General features: G+C 41.5%; 1 protein-coding gene across 1 annotated transcript in view; it reads left to right on the top strand.

The window, feature by feature from the left end:
* Positions 1 to 20782, top strand: part of LEKR1 (leucine, glutamate and lysine rich 1) — a 136482-nt gene that overhangs the window by 83203 nt on the left and 32497 nt on the right. Inside the window, exons 7-10 of the mRNA XM_032805522.1 lie at positions 4275 to 4356; positions 13060 to 13137; positions 13463 to 13666; positions 19623 to 19716. Coding sequence (XP_032661413.1) covers positions 4275 to 4356; positions 13060 to 13137; positions 13463 to 13666; positions 19623 to 19716 — 458 coding nt within the window. The remainder of the gene's footprint in view (positions 1 to 4274; positions 4357 to 13059; positions 13138 to 13462; positions 13667 to 19622; positions 19717 to 20782) is intronic.

Here is a 20782-nt window from a genome sequence, read left to right as displayed (position 1 = left end):
CACTGGCGCATTGGATAATCCACCAATGGTATATATATTTATGAACACTCTTAACCAGTGCTCTTAGTGCTGCACAATCATTATAAAAACATCTTGAAACAAATTGAGTAAAAAAAAAAAAATAGCTCTTAAGCTACTGGTACTGAATAAGCTTTATACTCTTCCTTTCCCTTCACTCCAAAACTGTGTTCTGCAGCCCCACTTCCTAGCATGAGAGAATAGATCATAACAGCTATGCAGATTCACAATGCCCAGAAACCTTCCAGAATCACAGAAATGTTTAAATGACTGATTGCCAAAAATCAAATGACTATGAAATGCTGTCGTATTAGCAGCTGTCCCCATATGAAGAGAGGCTAAGAGCTCTTTCTTTTGCCTAGCTCATCTAAAATAATTTGATCCTTACTTAATCTCTGTGGAAAAAGCAGTCACATCAGAGTAGAACTTGCTGTGGTAAATTTTGGATTGTTGCTATGTGTTCCGCCTTACATCTGCTTGGTGTTTAAAGCCAACATTTCCTCTTTTTTTTTTTTTTTAAGTTCTGTAGGCATTCAAGGCCATTTACTTCATAATCCAATGTCATTCTGAATGACAGGAAATTAAAGCTGAATAATGTAGCTTTGGAAGACTGTACACAACAACACATTGTTGAGGAATGCCCTCTTGGAGAAATTGAAGTAACTGTATAGTGCAGGTGGTCTTATCTAGCCTTGATTTACTTGGCTACAACTTCCTGTCCTTAGAAAAGTCATGGATACTGAGCGCTGGAAAACAAAGGTCATGGTGTTAGTCATTACCTACTGTACAGTTTTGTAAAACAGATAACATAATTTGGGTAACCCAGCCATGTTTTGTCATGGCAATTTTAAAAACAGCTGTGAGGAAGTTATGACCGGAAGGATATCTGTCACATAAACATAGTTTTAAAATAAACAAATGTCCGTCATTGATTTGTATCCCAAACCACCAGGACTCTTCCAGTTTTGTGTCATCTGCTAAGATTACTAGGTCAGTTTTAAACATAATTTTTGCCATGCTGGAATACATCTTTGTTAAATTAACCACATCTTAGCTAAATTATCCCGCTACAACTTCAAATTTAAAAGTAAATTTGCCTCCTTTTATCTTTGGGAATTAAAGCTTTTCTGTTGCTGCGGTGTTGTCCTTAAGGGTATGTCTTTACTGCAGAATTAGCCTGGGTGACTGGCACCTGGGTTAGCCTAGCTGGGGTGTGAGCAGTCCCGCTGCAAAGCCCTGTCTGAGTTATTGTGTCCTCATTGATGGAGCACTCTCCTCTGTGTGTCGTGAAGCCTTCTGGGGACACATCCCATGGTTCTGTATCCACAGCAAAGAATGGGAAGAAAGTTAATAAAAGTTAACAGATTTAACTCCTTAGGGGATCTGTGAAGTTCAGATTTTCCATCCATAACTTGTAGCGATCATTTATCTATATGCATCGAATCACATTTATTAAAAAGAAGTTAACATTTCTGAAGATCTGCTTACCTTCTCTTAATCATTTTTATTATTATGAACTTTGGTTTATAAAGATCAGAATAGAAATTGTTTCAATTTCAAAAGATTTTCTGTCTCAAAGGGCTACAAGCACTGCCAAAATTAATTCAGCAACATACATCAAGTATTATATCAGAGGTACATATGCACAGTGGCAATGGAATTTTATATGGTATGAATTTTTATTACTGTCCATTTCTAACTCAGTGGCAGGCAGATGCATATTGGGAAGATGTTTCTACAGTTAGTTCTACCTTGATTGTATGGAGCCTGATCCAGCTCCAAATTAAGTTAGTGGGAAGACTTCATCCTAAAGAAGCTTTTTATTATTTCTGATAGTTTAAGGAGAGCTCTCTCTAATACTTTGTATTGTAGCTGTGCTAACAATGCTAGTATTAAATGTTCCTGCTCTGAGCTTTCAATAGATACAGTTAGTATTGGAAAGCCAACTTGATAAAATGAGTAGATATTTCAGTCAATAAGGGCATGCTGTTAGCCAGACAGAAAAAGGGGGTCACATTCTCCTATCAGAAAATGATCCTGATAGGATTTACCCTCTAAGGAATATTCAGTGTTACCTTTTAATTGCACATTATTTTAAAAAACTAGGATTTTAAAACTCGACTGAGCAAACCACTGGGTGTGTGGGTTGATCGCAGAATGAATATAAGTCAATGTGATGCAGCTATGAAAAAGGCAAATGCCTAGGATTTATTAGGTGAGGCATTTCCACTAGAGATTGAGAAATATTTTTGCCATTGTACAAAGCATTGGGAAGACCTCATTTGGAATACTTTGTAAAATTCTGGTCACCCATGTTCAAGAAAGATGAACTTAAACTGAAACAGGTGCAGAGAAGAACTACTAGGATGATCAGGGGAATGGAGGGACTATCTTATGAACTGGAAGAGTTTGGCTTGTTTAGCCTAGCAAAAAAGGGGATATTATTGCTGTCTATTAATATATAGGAGTTAAATACAAGGGAGGGTGAAGAGCTATTTAAGCTAGAGGACAGTGTTAGCACAAGAGCAAATGGATAGAAACTGGTGGTGAGCAAATTCAGGCTGGAAATTAGAGGACAGTTTCTAACCATCAGAGGGGTGAGGTTCTAGAAAGCCACTCAATACGAATTGTGAGGGCAAATAATTAGTTTTAAGAAAGACCTGAACAAATTTATGAGTGCGATTGTATGATGGGATTGCTTGTGATGATGGAAGGTGGGGCTCAATAGCCCTGGGGCTCACTTCTGGTTAATGTTGTATGTGCCTTAAAAGCTAATGCTTCAGGTTTCAGCTGGGCACCAGCCGGGAGCCAGGAAGAGGTTTCATTTCCCTCCTCCCCCCACTATTCTGCTTTGGTTTATCTCCTTCCTCAGCAGTATCAGAGATGACCATGGGTGGGTCATGGCTCTGAGGTGCCACTGAGCATTCTTTCTCTCAAGAGCCTTTTGGCTGGTTCTTGCTCACATGCTCAGGGTCTAACTCATCCCCATATGTAGGGCCAGGAAGGAATTTTCCCCCAGGTCAGATTGGTACTGACCTTGGGAGTTTTTCACCTTCCTTTGCAACGTGTGGGAATGAGTCACTTGCCAGGATAATCCGGATATATCTCACTTAATCATTTTCCTCTCTATGCGGGAGCCTTGGGCACTGGTGCATCTTGGCCCCTCCCATTCTCTGCCTGTGGCACATAATAGTCTAGTCTCCTGTGGACTGTAATACTTTGGTCTGATTTTGGTTGTTGGGTTTAGTGTATAGGTGGTGGAGGTGGGATGGCAGCCTGTGATATACAGGAGGTCAGATTAGATAACATGCTGGTCTCTTCTTGCCTTAAAATCAATGACAACAAAATGTACTTCAGGGAACCAGACCTGCACTAACAGGGGATGGACTAGGTGAGGTCACAGGTGTCTTTCATCACTTAATTTTGTGAGTTTTTTTGTATAAAGAAGCTATATGAAATAAGTAAGACTCAGCAGCATCTGTACTGCCACTACATTTTAGTTAAGGTATTTCTAAAGTGGAAGAAGCTAGAATTAATCTTATGGCTCAGAGGGAACATGTTAGACTTTCTGTTGGGAAAAGGGCAAAATCCGATTTCTTAGGCCTGGTCTACATTGTGGGGGGATCGATTTTAAGTTACACAACTTCAGCTACGTGAATAATGTAGCTGAAGTCAATGTACTTAGATCTACTTACCACAGTGTCTTCACTGCGGTAAGTCGACTGCTGACACTCCCCCGTCGACTCCGCCTGCGGCTCTCGCTCTGGTGGAGTACGGGAGTCAACAGGAGAGTGCTCGGCGGTCAATTTATCATGTCTTCACTAGACACGATAAATCAACCCCTGCTGGATCGATCGCTCTGGAGGTAAGTGCAGACATGCCCTTAATGAGCTACTGAAGCTGATCGATGTTGTAGCTTTGGGGATAACATTTAGCTGAGAGAAAATGTGAAATAAAAACAAATGTGTTCTTTCTTGAGGAAGGTAGATACTATGCATTATTCATTACTGAGGATTATTGGAAGCCTGGTTTATAATTAAGGTTTATAATTAGAAACTATCAATTTACTTATCACAGAAACTTTTGATAAGTCAATTAATTTTTCTGGGTTACCTGGTTGGTTTTTTTGTTTGTTTGTTTGTTTTTCTATAAAGAGCAGCTACATAAGTGAGAGGCAAATATAACACACCATATTATAAAAGCAAATGATGGGCATACAAATACAGAAATAAAAACAGATGTATTTGTTGTTTCAGATTTAACAAATCAAGTAGAGACAATTGGACTCAAGTTTCAGAAAGCAACAGCTGAAATGGGCCACTACAAAAAACTACTCATGTAAGATATTTTATTTTGTTTATTTAAGGCCTAGTTTTACTGCCACTGTGTACTCAAAACTGCTCTTCACCCCGTACTTAACTTTAAGCATATGAATAGTCTGAAGCCAATAGGTCTTTTCAAAGCATTCAGTCTCATCTCCATTCTGGTCCAGATGCAAAATTATTTGCTAATACCAACCTGTACTCAGCTCAGTCCAGATGTATCGTCTGTAATTGTATTCTCGAAAAGGATTAAGCACTGACCACTTGCCCTTCTATGATCTAAATGAGATGATACAGATTCTTTTGTTGAATACATTTCTTATTTTTATGAAACAAATATTTGTGCTCAAGACAGTAATTTCACAAGAATAATTTGCTATCTTTCATTAACCTATGCAATGAATGTTCTCAATGTAGTCTACGCCTAATCGAAGATCAAGTCAAATATAAAGAATTTACTGTAGCAAAAATGAAAGAATGAGCTTGCAGTATTGATAGATGTTATAAGTAAGCCCAGAATCAAAAATATCCAGAAAAGTAACAATTAAGTAGGCATAAGAGCTGGAAATTTTGAAGGCTTCTTGTTGTTATGGTATTACTTCACCAATTAATAACCATGGTTAAATCTCATATTTATATTTAAAAAGAAATATGTCATTTTGCTAAAATATACCCATATTACATTCAGATTTTTAAAAGTACAGTTGGAAGGTTTTTTCACTGTATAATTAACTACATTTATTAAATGTGTTTTTCATTCTGAGAACCTGCATTAACATTAAAATACTTGATTGCTAAGCTTTCTAAATATTTGTAACTTGTTATAAGCAGAATCTCTGAATACAGGAATTGAAAACTAACTACATATCATAAAAGAAACCTTGTTTAAATTTCAGGAAAATCCATAAAAAAGATTGTTGACGCTACTAGTTATCTCTGACTTTAAAATGTGAGATGGTAATAGTTCTTTTTATTAGTGTAATATACTAATTTATTCCAGTTTTGAATTTTTTTTTATAGAACAAAATATTTTCCATGGCTTGTAAAAAGTGCAAATATGTGTGCAAGCAATGGAAATTTTAAATTTAAAAAACAAAACATAATCTAAAATACGTTTTGCACCAACCCTGCCCCTTTTTAAAGTCAATGGCAAAATTCCCACTAACTTAAGTGAGAGCATGGGTTTGTCTCTACCTGTCCATGCTGCTTTGTTGTTATTTCAGAGTATTTAACAATACTATTAATTTATTTGCATTCTGTTAAATCTTAAATGGAAAAATACACGTTCACTTTTTAATGTCATATAATGTAGTTGGATTGGTGTGTCTCTTTGCTTTTATTAGAACAGATCATAGAATCATAGACCATTAGGGTTGGAAGAGACCTCATGAGGTCATTTAGTCCAATCCCCTGCTCAAAGCAAGACCAACCCCAACTAAATCATCCCAGCCAGGGCTTCGTCAAGCCAATTCTTAAAAATCTCTAAGGATGGAGATTTCACCACCTCCCTAGGTAACCCATTCCAGCGCTTCACCACCCTCCTAGTGAAATAGGGTTTCCTAATATCCAACCTAGATCTCCCCCACTGCAACTTGAGACCATTGCTTCTTGTTCTGTCATCTGCCACCACTGAGAACAGCCAAGCTCCATCCTCTTTGGAACCCCCCTTTTCAGGTAGTTGAAGACTGCTATCAAATCCCACCTCACTCTTCTCTTCTGCAGACCAAATAACCCCAGTTCCCTCAGCCTCTCCTAGTAAGTCATGTGCCCCAGCCCCCTAATCATTTTTGTTGCCCTCTGCTGGACTCTCTCCAGTTTGTCCACATCCCTTCTGTAGTTGGAGGGGGGACCAAAACTGGACACAAAACTCCAGGTATGGCCTCACCGGTGCCGAATAGAGGGGAATATGGATCTGCTGGCAATACTCCTACTAATACAGCCCAATATGCTGTTGGCCTTCTTGGTAACAAGGGCATACTGCTGACTCATATCCAGCTTCTCGTCCACTGTAATCCCTAGGCCCTTGTCTGCAGAAGTGCTGCTTAACCAGTCAGTACCCATTCTGTAGCAGTTCATGGGATTCCTCCTTCCTAAGTACAGGACTCTGCACTTGTCCTTGTTGAACCTCATCACATTTCTTTTGGCCCAATCCCCCAGTTTGTCTAGGTCACTCTGGGCATTATCCGTACCCTCCAGCGTATCTACCTCTCCCCCCATCTTAGTGTCATCTGCGAACTTGCTGAGAGTGCAGTTTATCCCATCATTCAGATCATTAATAAAGATGTTTAACAAAACCTGAACTACTGGCGCTAATATACTTAAGGAGTAGAATACCCAAGACATCATTTCGAAGCAAATAAATACATAAAATGTAGTACAGAAGATGGAGAAGAAACATGGTGCAGAATGGTGTATGTTTCCTTATCTAATATAAAGCTCAGTGTAAAGACTGCAATCTTGTCCACCTCTAACAAAGATTCTGTCTATCCTCCATGCTGGTCTTTAAGATAAATCTATAAAATTTCCAACCTTCCTTTTTCATAGTATGGGAAAAAGAAAATTAATTTAATCTCACCCTCCATTTATGTTTCTAGCAGTAATGACATGTTTTAAAATTCTTACAATGCAACCACTTATTTGATGGGATACTATTCTCATCCTCAGTAACTAACAAAAGTCACTTGTCTATTATCTGTCTCTCACCATTCAAAAGAGATTGCCTAGAAACTTATTTTCCTTCTTGTAGCTTTGACTCGGAGACTCAAAAAGATGTAAATTACAAATCTCCTTTTACACCTGGAGTAGACAGCTCTTTTTTAAAAACGATGAACATATTGAACTATAAACAGTTACTGTGTCTAAAATACAAACTATTGTTTTGTGAGAGTGCAATTTAAAGGTTTTAAATCTAGGCATCATTCAGTCAGTGATCTGACCGTTGCATTGCATGGCCATGTGACAAACTCCTATCTGAAACAGGATTGTGAGTTGATGTTAAATATCATAGTGGCTCATTCCCCTCAAGTAATGATCAGTAAATGTTACTGAACAATGTTTTGTTCAATCATCACTAATAAATTCAGTCTTTCCTTATTTAATAGTGCTATGAGCACTTAAAACATTTGTAAATTAAATGGTCTTTACTTTCATGTGACATTTGATAGAAATTGATATCTAGATGAATTAATTGGCCAATTAGTTTTGTCTCCTAGAAAATTCCTATGTAAGGTTGGTAGACATGAAAAAAGTGAAGAGGTTTTTTTAAAAAAAAATATTTTTCCTCTCAGTGTTTTGGAACAGAATGTTTAAAATTGTGATTTTTTTTTAACATTTCATTTTTATCCTGATTTCCTAGGGAAAGATATGGGCCAAGATTTTTTTTAAGTGGGTGCCTAAAGTTTGGCTCTTGACTCAGCATTTAGGCACCTAAATAAGTGGCTTGATTTTCAAAAGTGTTGAGTACTCAGCATCACTTCAGTGGGAATTAGGCAACATTATTATATTTTTTCATAATTCTCAACAAAGTTACTACGTTTATCTCCTCATCCAATAGAGAAATACTGATATATACATATCTGTGCATGTATGTATATTTGCAGAGAGAGAGAGAGAGTGCATAATATTGGTGTAGTATAAGAGTGTTATCGGCATGAATTTGGAACATCTGCATTACTCATGAGTAGCAAAGCTGTGAAGGCTGATGCAAAGGCAATTGAAATCAATTATAGTCTTTCTGTTGAATTAAGTGGGCCTTGATCAGGTCAGGGGTGTCAGTGAGATCATCCCAAACTAATTTAAATCAAACTTCTTATCATACTATATCATAATATATTCTCTACATGCCATATTTTATAGAACTATTTCAGGAATGTTTTAGTTGATTTTTAGAATTTGTATTGGTATTATTTCTTTGTATTTGTTTTTTTAACCCCTCAATTTGCAAAGCTAGGTATCTTAGTTACTGTGAATTCAGTTGTACACTGCTCAGAGGGATTCCATGAAAACCTCTAACAATAGCCTAAAATAGCTTTTTCTGTGACAGTTTTAAATTATTTTATCTTGGATAAGAAAAGATTCCACAGTCCTTTTGGGAAGCTGGAAATTTCCCTTTTCTAAGGAAATAATGTTCTCATTTCTCAGTGAGTGGGACTGAGATAATGTAGCTAACAGCTGTAATAGTTCTAAATATAGAAAAGATGTTACTGGTCCAAGACTGAATCTTGCTTATCCAGGCCTCAAGTGGGAAAAATTGTATATGACTGGGAGGAGGACACATTTCTCCGGCAAGTGGTTTTTTTGTTTGTTTGTTTTGTTTTGTTTTGTTTTTTGTTTTGTTTTTTTTTAATGGCAGTTGTTTGAAGCTACTCAGAAGTTTGGAAAGTTACAATAAGATTGGGGAAGGCTGATCGATGGACAGGCAAAGATGCGGTTAGAGTCTCAGAGCTGCATGACAAATTCATGAATCGCATAGCTCTGCAGTTTGTCCAATGGATAGCATCTCCACATCAGGGCCGCTCAGAGGAGGGGGCAAGTGGGGCAATTTGCCCCACGCCCCACAGGGGCCTCACCAGCCGCTCCGGGTTTTTGGTGGCGGGCCCTTCACTCGCTCTGGGTCTTCGGTGGTGGGTCCTTCAGTGCACCGAAAGACTTGGAGCGAATGAAGGATCCGCCGCTGAAGTGCTGCCAAAGCCTCAGAGTGCTGCCTGGTGAGTACAAGCGCCGCAAACGGCAGGGGTGTGGGGAAGCTGCGATCGGTGGCACTTAGGCTGCTCTACCGCCGCCGCTTCATTCTTCGGTGGCAATTCGGCTGTGGGTCTTTCCCTCCGAGAGGGACCTGCCGCTGAATTGCCGCTAAAGACCCGGCCCTGCCAAGCCCTGAATTCTCTGGGTGGCTCTGCTTCACATACGTGGCGTGTGTGTGTGTAATATATGTTATAGAGGCTTAGGAAAAGCTGTGTTGGGAATCGCACCTTCTAGGGAGTTATACCTAAAAATTTCCTGTTAATGGAAGACCTAGTGTAAACCTTACAGGTTTAGCTAACAAAGTGGGTGAGGTAGTATCTTTTATTGGACCAACTTCTGTTGGTGAGAGAGACAAGCTTTCGAGCCACACAGAGCTCTTCTTCAGGTCACATGGCTGCAGTTACACTGCATATGCAACCATGGGAATTTTTTCTGGGGCTCCCATCAGTAGGAAATTTTTGTAAAATTCCCTGTGTGGACATGAATTTAAAGCAGGACTAAGTTCCCTCTGTTTTATATTTTTAATTATTGATAGGGGTCTCTAGATCTGACCCAGGAACTTGTCATGGGACAACTGAATTTTTCATGGAAGTTTTTTAGTAAGAGATGTACTAACATTTTCAGAGGAAACGTTTAAAAATGCTGCTATATGTCTTAACTGAAACTGAAGCAACAATCTTCAGGCAGCCCTACCCACTCCCATCCCTGATCTCTCTTCCTTTTGTCTCCCCAAAGGGGATGACTGGGAATGTGGAAGGCAAGGAGTGCATGATTATATGAAGATTTGGAATATGAATGGGAGGGTTGACCTAGCAGAGAGCCCAGTGTCTCTGTACTGAGGCATCAGCATACCTAGGGCTGCTAGATATTGCTTCCTCATGTCCCAGGGGAATCCTTGTTGCATCAGTGCCTCAAAACAGAGGTACTTGACTCCCTATCCGAGGCATTCCTACACACATCCTACTCATTTGCCACTGAGACGCCTTTCTCCATCTCACATACATACCTGTTTTTCTCCCCTTAATTCCTACCTTGGTTCATCTTCAATAGCACCAAAGGTGAGTGAAAATGTAGAGGGAGCCTGAGGGTGAGTGAGGATGGTAGGAGAGCAGGGATGTGGATAGAGGATCATGTCCAGGAAGAGTACTGTGGGAGGACATGGAAAGAAGCAGGGCTGTGATTGAGGAGCATGGAGAGAAAGTGAGCTATGTAAAGGGAGCCATGCGGAAGGAGTGCAGTAGTGTGTGGACAGTGGAGCAAGTACTTACGGAAGACTTCGGACCTTTGTAACCTGGAACAGGGACAAGAATACATATGATCAACACAGATAGCTGTCAGAGTTGATATAGATTTCTTATTTTAAAAAAATCCCTCGGACAAAACCATTGAATGTTAAGGTTTCTCTAGTGCACGTAACATTAACCAACCACAAAAAAACAGGAAATTGCAAGTTAAATCTCACCCAACCCTTGCAACCTACAACCATAATTTTATCCTCTTCACATTTTCTCACCCATAACATAAATCTTTCCTCCCTTCAGTTCCATCTAAAACCTTCAACCTTAACTCCCACCACAAACATCAACTATTGAAAAAATACATCAGTACACCTTAGATCACCCAAATAGCACCACTTCAGACAGTGACTTCCCAGAATGATCAACAATACTACAAACTATTTCAACTTCAAAAACAAAACATCCAACAAAACACACTTAAACATAACCATCACCTAAAAATCTTTCCACACTGTCTACTTCAACACAAAATATCATTCCTAGCCACTCCATATGGTCAGAGTTAAAAGCTGTATGATTTGTGTCGAGGTGGAGGGAGGGAAGCATATGCACTGTGAGCGAGATAATGTACTGAACACTGTTGTAAAGTAAGTCAGTCAATTATCAGCCTTTGATATGTATGTACAGTATAGGGAAATATGCTAAAAAAAGTAGCAAGTCAGGAATATTTTAGAAGTTAATTTAGTGCTCCTGAAAGTTGCCAAGTTGCCCTGGAAACTGAAGTCCCCTTTAAGTACAAACTTCCGTTCATTCCTCCAAATTCTTTTCTGCCCTAAACCCTGTTCTGAAAGATCCTCCTTTACAATTGAGAGACTGGTAAAGTCTCTGTGACCATTCAATCCATCATCTCTCTGGTTGTACTATCAATACTGGTTGCCAGTTGTGCTGGTGATTAGTGATTTCTGTGATGTTGCTATCAATACACTAGGAACCCAGAGCCACAAGCTGTCAGGAGCAGTGACAAGCAACTGCACAGGTATGGCCACACCATCATGTGGAGGAAGGGGAAAATGAGACCCAGTTGGCATTTCCCCCTCCTTCCACCCACCTTCTCAGACCCAGAACTGTTCAGGAGAGAACCTCCAAGGACCCTTTGTTGCAAGCAGCCTCCCCTACCCGTGTAAGCATAGGAAATAAAGAAATTGTAGCCATAGATTCAAGGCAGCAGGAGCACAGACTAAGAGCTGCAGCAGTGATGTCTGAATGCTGATGGCATACCTCATAATCGTACTGCTTTCTGCAGTTTTTACTTTGGACATTCCTTCCTCTCTGTTAATTGACTATTCATTCCAACTCTCTCCTTTCCTCTCCATCACAGTCTCTTCAGTTCAACCTCAGTTCACCTGCACTCCACATTCCCCTCTTTGTCTCCCTCTCTTTCCTTCCCTGATCACTCTTAACCTCTCTCTTTAGTTTCCCTGTGGCTGTTTGCCTGTCCCCTCAGCCAAAAAAGGGGTGATACCATGCCCACAGTCCGGTTCAGGCCCTTTTCTCAGGACTTCAGTTTTATGTCTTCCACATAAAATGAGTACAGCCCAGCAATCATCCCTTCCCCCAAACCCAGAGTCTTCTGTAGAAGACCTATCTATTTCCTATGGATTTCACTTCGCAGGCCACTTGCCTGGGAGTCAAACCCTACTCTAGGGCCTCCTACAGGAACCAACCTGAATTTTGACGTAGGGACTTCCTTCCAGAGTCAGCCTGCTTCTTGCAGTGCTCTACCTCAACTGAGACACTTGAGGGCTTTTATAATCACCTGATCCCTAGCTGGAAGGCAGCTGATCCCAACTCCCCTTAAAAGTACAGCCACCCTGTGAAAGTCACTGTCCCCTTTCTTTGTCTTTTTGTTTACTTAATCCCCTTTCAACAAAATCCCCACACACACACACACACACATGCGCAAATAACAAACAAAAACAAAAAATAGTATTGTGGAAGTAAGATGACATTTGCAGACCTTAATATTGTTCATTCTGATTACACGTTATATTCCTTTCCCCCGATCCTTTGTCCATCTTGCCTATTTAGATTGTAAACTGTTTGGGTCAGGGACGGTCTCTTACTGATTTGTACAGTGTCCAGGACAATGGGGCCCGAACCTTGGTTGGGGCCTCTAAGTACTACTATACTAATAATAATTAATTACTAGCATAGCTAGGAACCAGAGTGAGACCACTAGTTTCTTTCACATAGGCCTCCACTTACAAATCTTAAATTAAAAATTTTAAACTTGAGGATTACTCAAACTGGGGATCCCAATAGTTCCTAAGGACCATCCACCAATTGGGGATAGAGAGAGGGCATTGCAAACATTCATACCTTAGTTCTGGTTTAAGTCCCTAATTCCAGCAAAGCACACATTCCATTACATTTACAATGACTTAGCAGGACTACTCATGTGCTTAAAGTTACACGTATGCTTCACTGCTAGGCCTCTTTGAGACAGGATTAAAAATGTGTGTGTATGTGGGTTCAGTATATATGACCTGTCTATTCAGAGGTGTACAGAGAGCATGACAACACCAGTTTAATAAATCTCCCTATAGGGACATTTTTCGTGGTATTCAACTAAAATAAAAAGTGTGGAACAGTTAACAAATGAAGTCCAAATCATTTAATGAGTAAAGGCTTTGATTTCTTGGGGCTAACGTATACTTTGTGAATTGTTACATTTTTAGGATGAAATCAAAGGAAGTTGACATCTGTCAAAGTGAACTGCAAAAGCTGGAGTATGAAAATGGAATGTCTAAATCCAGGTTTCTTTCAGAATTGTTTATATTTTATATACAAATGAGAGAGATCAAATTATTTTTATTTTTATTTATTTTAATATTGCTCTTTTTTAATCACAGGTCTTTCGGTACTTATAACTTATATTTTTTCCTATTGTATTTGAAGGATCATTCTAGTTAACTTCACAAAGATGTTCTTCGGCCTTCTTTTTCCCTTATTTTTTGTCTTTGTGTAATATTCTCTTTTACAAGCAAAAGTTATCTCAGGATATCTTTTATCTATAAAGAAAATCCATCAGCTGTGATATTTTGGTGATTTTTTATTATTATGATTATTATTATTCTTTAGACTTACTAAAGATCTAAAAGAAAAAGAAGAGTCTTTGCTAGTTTGCCAACAAGTATGCAAACGTTTACAGGAAGAAGTGGCAGAGAAAGAAAGGCAAGAAGAAGATCTAAAAAGAAGAACCAGTTGCTCAGAGAGTGAACTGGAAACAATTAAAACTCTTCTTAGACAGAGAGAGGAAGAAGTGGTAATGCTGAAACAAGAAAGGTAATCAGAAATGACTCACCCTGCATAGTTTTGCATAGCTTGATTTTTGCCCAGATTTTCTTTCTGAGGATATCTTGAAATAAAAAGTCCCCTAAAAGTCAAATCTTCAGACTTCCTTACTTTTATCAAAAAAGTAAGATCATTATAACACTATGTTTTAGTATGTGCCTAATGGAAAGAGCATGCTACAGTATCTATCAGAAAAAAGCATAATGCATTTTTAAACAAAAATGTAGTAGTTATTGATATTCACATTTCTTGCAATTTAAATTAAAAAGCACCTTTAGTTCAGAAGCAACTGAAAAAACAAGATGTTATTAAAGCATTGCACAGTTTTATCAGTCTTGTTTCTGTCATGGGATAAGGCCGTTTCTATATATTGTTTGCAAGTAATGCTGACATTTGGCCATGGCAAAAAATGAGAAAAGTCATGAGTTTGTTACAGCAAAAATCTAAAGAGTCATAACATTAGTTAAAAAAGGAAGAACCATGCCATACAGTATTTTAATTAAAGCTATGTTTGTATTCCAGTAGAATGGCTTAATACAGATGTGGGTAAACTGTGGCCTGCGGGACAATCCTGCCCAGCCCCTGAGCTCCCGGCTGGGGAGCCTAGTCCCCAGCCCCTCTGCTACTGCCCCTTCTCCCCCGCAGCCACGCTGCCCTGCTCTGGCCCGCTGCTCCTGCTGGGTGATGTGGGAAGAGCAGCTGGCTCTGGCCAGGTGTCATGGCTGCGAGCTCCTGCTGCTGGTAAAGGGGTGGGGGAGATAGGGTAAGGGAGTGGGGGGTCAGTTGGATGGGGCACAGGTTCTAGGGGGGTAGTCAGGGGATGGGGAACAGGGAGGGTTGGGAGTAGGAGTCCTGGGGGGCCTGTCAGGGGGCGGGGATGTGGATAGGGGTCAGGAGGACAGTCAGGGGACAGGGAGCAGGGGAGGGTGGAAAAGGGGGTGGGATCCCAGGTGGCAGTTAGGGGCGGGGGGTCCCGGGAGGGGGGGGTCAGGGGACGAGGAGCAGAGGGCGGCTGGATAGGGGGTAGGAGTCCCGGGGGAGCTGTCAGGGGGCGAGGGACAAGCGGCAGAGGGCGGTTGGATGGGGGTGGGAGTCCTGGGAGAGCTGTCAGGGTGTGGGGGTGTGGATAGGGGTCAGGGCACTCAGGGGACAGGGAGCAGGGGGGTTAGATAGGGAGCAGGGGTCCTGGGAGGGGGCAGTTAGGGGACAAGTAGCGAGATGTTGGATGGGTTGGGAGTTCTGAGGGGGGCAGTCAGTGTGTTTGGAAATGGGAGGGGGCAGATAGGGAGCAGGGGCCAGGTTGTTTGGGGCAGCACAGCCTCTCCTACCCAGCCCTCCATACAGTTGTGCATACCTGATGTGGCCCTCGGGCCAAAAAGTTTGCCCATCCCTGTTCTAAAGTGAAACCATGAACCGGGAGGACTTAAACATGGGCTTAAGTGCTTTCTTGAATTAGGGTCTTTGAGCAGAAGGTGTTCAGCATATTGAAAGATCAGCTCGAAGGTGATTAAAGATGGACTCCCAAAAATTGAGACACAGAATTATAATCCGCTTTTGAAAAATTGGGCAATGCTAGAAACCGATTCAGTTTTCCACAGTAAGGGTGATTAACCACTGGAACAAACTACCAAAGAAAGTGATAGATTCTCCATCTTTTGATGTCTTCAGATCAAAATTGGATGCTTTTCTGGAAAATATGCTTTAGCCAAACACAAATTATTAGGCTCAGTATAGTGGTAACGGCGTGAAATGTAATAGCCTGAGACAGTGGTTCTCAACCAGGGTTATGCGTACCCCTGGGAGTATGCAGAGATCTTCTAGGGGGTACGTCAACTCATCTAGATATTTGCCTTGTTTTACAACAGGTACATAAAAAGCACTAGCAAAGTCAGTATAATCTAAAATTTCATACAGACAATGACTTGTTGATACTGGTCTATATACTGTACACTGAAATGGAAGTACAACATTTCTATTCCAGTTGATTTATTTTATAACTATGGTAAAATTGAGAAAGTAAGCAATTGGTCAGTAATAGTGTGCTGTGACACTTCTGTATTTTTATATCTGATTTTGTAAGCAAATCATTTTTAAGTGAGATGTAACTTGGGGGCACGAGAGACCAATCAGACTCCTGAAAGGGGTACAGTAGTTTAGAAAGGTTGAGAGCCACTATCTAGAGATATGCAGGAGGTCAGACTACATGTGTAATGGTCCATTTTGGCCTTAATCTATATGAATCCATAGCTCTTGATGCTTATTCCTATGCTTTAATCACAGGATTATCCATCCCCAATAGAAATAACATTAAAACTGTTCTGGAAATAAACTACCAGGGCCAAAGACTTAATAGGTCATAAGAACCCTGTTTATCTAACTGAAATGGAATAGGTGGCATTTATTCAGAAAAAAGGCTTTTGAACAAGACAGGGAGTTTTCATACTATTGATGTACACTGAGAGGTATAACCTGTTTTCAGATTCCAGGAGTTTGGATTTAAAAGATTCTTCTGGATCAGAAGTTCCTGCATACAAATCTGGCAGTTCTTCTTTGAGTGCTTGCTCATGTCCATTCCATGTTAGATGTGTGCATGCTTTGTGCACAGTTGCCAGAAATTTTTCCCTTGGTGGTATCCGTTGGGCCGGCTCTAGCACTATCTGGTGCCACATGCTCATGTGCAGATGTAAGGGGCTCAACCGACCCCACACCTTCTCAGTTCCTTCTTACCACCTGTGACAATCACTGGAACAGCTTCTCTTGCCTCAGCAAGGCGTTCATCAGTGGTTCCTCTTATTCCCAACTTCCTTTCCAATTTTGCTCCCTTCAGTTTATTTCCGTTAGTAGTAGAGTAAATAGTTGGACCCTCACTTTGTTTAGAGGAAAATCCTCCACCCCTGGGGCTGGGCATGCCCCAGCCTCCAGGCTTCAAACCCTGTGCCTCCTGGCATTGGCGAGTATGTTGAGCAGAAAAGAGCATGTTGCCCTGAGCTCTAATCAAGCACCAGGTCCTTCGATTACCGACCAAAGGAAAACCAACCCTGCTGATGTCAGCAAATATTTCCCTGCTCTGGCACCATTTCCTGGATTCTGACTGCCGGCTGGTGGAAGTGAGGGGTACCACCCCCTAGGGTGTTGGAGGTGGAGTTGTGCATCCAGCCTAGGGGCGAGTCCCAGAACCCAGCTTATGTTCCATCATATCCTGGTGTGGTTGCCCCTCTAAGCACTTGGCCCAGTGGGCAGTGGCCTATGCAGGTCCAATGGCCTTTTTGGAACCTACCGAGACTGTCTTTCAGCCATTCATACTTAGTGGCGTCTGAGAGAAGGGCCCCTCCGCTGCTCCATTCAGCACCCAACTCGGACTCCGGTACCAGTACTCAGGATTTGGGGCTACATGATGTGGTTGGTGCAAAAGAAGAGAAGGAAGGCCGCCTGCCAGTGCACACTTCCTCCTCCTCCTCCTCCTCAGACAAAGTTGTGTCAGGTTTGAGCGGTTGGGGTACCTCAGGGTGACTTTAGAGCTCACCAGGAGCTATTGAAAAGGGTAACTTCTAACCTAGTGCTGGAAATGGATATGCTTAAAGAATCCTCCTACAGCCTGATTGACATCTTGACTGTGGAGCACTCCATCAAAGGTGGCCATACCTTCAATGAGGCTGTTATGGCTCTGCTCAGATCCATATGGCAGACCCTGTCCTCTCTGCCACTCACTTCGAAAAGAGCAGAGAGAAAGTACTTTGTTCCCTCCAACGGGTATGAGTACCTATATTCCCATCCTGTCCTCCCTCCCACCCTCCACCCCCGGGTCCCTTCTGGTCACAGCAACCAATAAAGGGGCAAGGGCTGTAGGTTGCAACCGCCAAGTTGAAAGACTCAAAGAATCTGGAACTGTTTGGTAGAAAGATTTATTCTCCTGGTGGATTACAGCTCCACATCTCCAACCAGCAGCAATGCTTGGGAGGTACAATTATAACATCTGGGACTTCATGTTTAAATTCAAGGACTAACTGCCCCAAGAATCGAGACAAGAATTTCTCTGCTCTGATGGAGGAAGGAAAGACTATAGCCAGGGTCTCCCTCCAGGCTTCCCTGGAAGCAGCTGACACAGCTGCTAGAATGATGGCATGGACAATAATCATGTAAAGGTGCTCTTGACTCCAACCCTCAGACCTACCACCTGAGATTCAGAAGACTTTCAGGATCTTCCGTTTGAGGGACTTCCCTCTTCTAGGAACAGACAGATGCAAAATTCCAGGATTCTAGGGCCACCCTCAAGTCCCTAGGCCTCGTAGCCATGCAACAACTCACCGGCACAGCGTCTCCTCCTAGTTGTCCCAGGAATTATCTTTTCCAGCCTTTGGAGCGCCCTCTTCAGCTGATGTCTCACCTGCCGCAGGCCCCCATGACCCTCCCAGACCCCAGTGCCCCTTTATCTTGGGGTGCTGTCCTCTGGAAGTGTCCCCACATTTTGAATCTCCCTTCCCCAGGGAACTCCCAACCCTCTATCCCCACCTCACCTCAGTGGCTACTGCCAGTCACCATCTAGCCCCCGCTCACTGGGGCGGACTGCAGTCTGTAAACCACTCATCACCGGCAAGGGAGTTTGGACCTGCTGCCTTTGCCTGCCTTGGGCTGCACTTCTGCAACTCCAGTACCCTTCCCAGCCTTTAGCAAGGCCTGCAGCCTGGGGGTTTTCCAGGCTGGAGCTCCCCAGCTCCTTTGGCCTTCCCCCAGCCCTGCTCCACTCTAGGTACCCTGCTCAGCTCCTAGGCAGCCAGGCCTATCTCTCTCCACAGCTGGAGAGCCCTTTTAAAGGGCCAGAAGTGGCCTGATTGGGGCGTGGCCCGAGCTGTGGCTACTTCCCCAATCAGCCTTTTCTTCCCAGCTCTCAGCCCCAGCCCTCTCCAAGGACTGGCTTTTAACCCTTTCACAGCAGATTTTTCTCTTATTATCGCAACTGGTCTCTTCACCCCGATGTAGCCAAGTCCATCTTCCAGAGGTGGGGGTTTACCATTGTAGACCTGTTTGCAATCACACAGAACAGGAAATGTCAGCAGTTTTGCTTGCTACATGGTTGCAACCCAGGCTTGCTCACAGATGTCTTCCCAGTCCCATGGACAAAGCACTTGTTCTGTGCGTTTCCTCCCATTTTTCTTGTGCACAAGTTCCTGCTGAAAGTCAAGCAGGACAAAGCAAGAGTTATTCCTATAGTCCCTGCTTGGCTGCGTCAGCACTTGTTCTGCACGTTGTTGGACACATCAGTAGTGGGCCCTGTTGCCATTCTCTCCCCTCCCGGACCTGATCTCACAAGATCACAGACGACTGCTCCGCCCGAGCCTCAAGGCCCTCCACCATCATGCACACACCTAACGGGGAATGGACATGAAAACACATCTCAAAGAACAACAGTTACGGAAAGGTTAGTAACTGTTTTTTACCAACTGTATTACACATTAGTTACTGGCATCATTTAAGAATATTTTTCCTTTTAGTTAAATATTAGCTAAGTTATGAATTTACTCAGCACTACTCAGGGGTGCTGATTCAAAACTTGTTGCAGTATTGAAATTAGCGCAGTAATGTTTTGAGTTCAACTAACTGTAATTGCCTTTGTTTTTATTATTATATCTGTTATAGTCACATAAAAATACGTGAAAATCAACTTGAGAAAATATTAAAATATTTGCACTTTATATCAGGATATGTGGAACTGTAAGCAGATATAATATTGTGTGTTTAAAAAAAAAGGCAGATGACAGAATACAACAGTATTATATAAATAATGATTACTATAGTGCCTGGAGGCCCCAGTCAGGATTGAAGGGCCCCATTGTATTAAGTACTAAAAAACACAGAGTAAAAGATTGGTCCCTGCTGCAAAGGGTTTAACTGCAAGAAAATTAATCTAGGCAGAATACCTCTTTTAGTTACAGGTTTTTGTGGTTTCTAGGGAGTTGATGCAGATTTCTCATCAGAACAAAACAGAGCAGCTGCAGGAAGCATTAAAACAGAAGATTCTGAATGAAGATAACTGGAGGGAAAAGGTGATACTGTATTTCTAGTTGGTACTGTTTTTATTGTTTTCTTTAGTCCTAGTCACTTGTCAAGAACTGTGTACAGAGCCAGATTTAACTTCTCCAGTCCAAGCATGTCTATAGTATTCTTTATGCAAAGTTTTTAAGTGGGTAATCGCTAGACAGAGATTAAAGGCTGAATGCAAAAGATTTTGCTATGATCATAATGTTAATTTTGCAGCACTTCATTGTTGGCAAAGTGGAGAGAAAAATGCCCTTCCCTACACCTGGGTATAGCTGCATCCAATACCAATATATTTTAATACTCCAAAGAAAACGATAAAAGAAGAAATAATATCCAGATAAACAAACGTTTTTGCCTATCAACCTATCAATGCATAACTGTAAGCCCAATAACAACTAATCAAATGGACTGTTTTATTTAGCATATTGTGATTTATGAGATGTTAATTCTGGAGCTTGACAAAACCAGATTTTTGCACCTTTTTATGCATTTATTCACAGCAAATAAGTAGAGATGCCAAAAAAACAAACACATTCAACTGAATTTTTACCATACAATTGAAGATGAGTATAAGATAGAGTTTAATATCATGCTCATTGCTTGGGGCAATAGAACAATGAAGACGTGATGATGACTGTTGAAACCTTATATTCCCTTTCTGAATTCTGTTTTTGAAATATAGAGTTTATTGTCCTCTTAATATGCGCCCATAACTTCCATTAGTATATCATTGTAAGTTATACACATGCATGGAGAGAAAAATGGCCCCCAAAACTAGTTATGTCATCTATAGAGTCAGGGCTGGCAATAGTGACACTTATTTTCAGTTTAAAGATTTACCTTAAAGGAAATAAGAGATAGGGAAAACCTGAAGTGATGGTGTGACGAACTGGGACTGTTCTTAATGTTTGTTCTGAATACTGTGTTGGTGCCTCAGTGTTCCCTAGGCAGTTCTTAAGTATCTAGGGGCTTGGCTACACTTGCAAGTTGCAGCGCTGGTGAGGGGGTTACAGCGCTGCAACTTACCAGGTGTCCACACTTACAGAGCTCAGTCAGCGCTGCAACTCCCTT

Source organism: Chelonoidis abingdonii, chromosome 8, assembly GCF_003597395.2.
Source record: "Chelonoidis abingdonii isolate Lonesome George chromosome 8, CheloAbing_2.0, whole genome shotgun sequence".
Taxonomy (NCBI): Eukaryota; Metazoa; Chordata; order Testudines; family Testudinidae; genus Chelonoidis; species Chelonoidis abingdonii.
The sequence above is the reverse complement of the archived record's forward strand: the minus strand, read 5'-3'. Positions and strand labels throughout refer to the sequence as shown.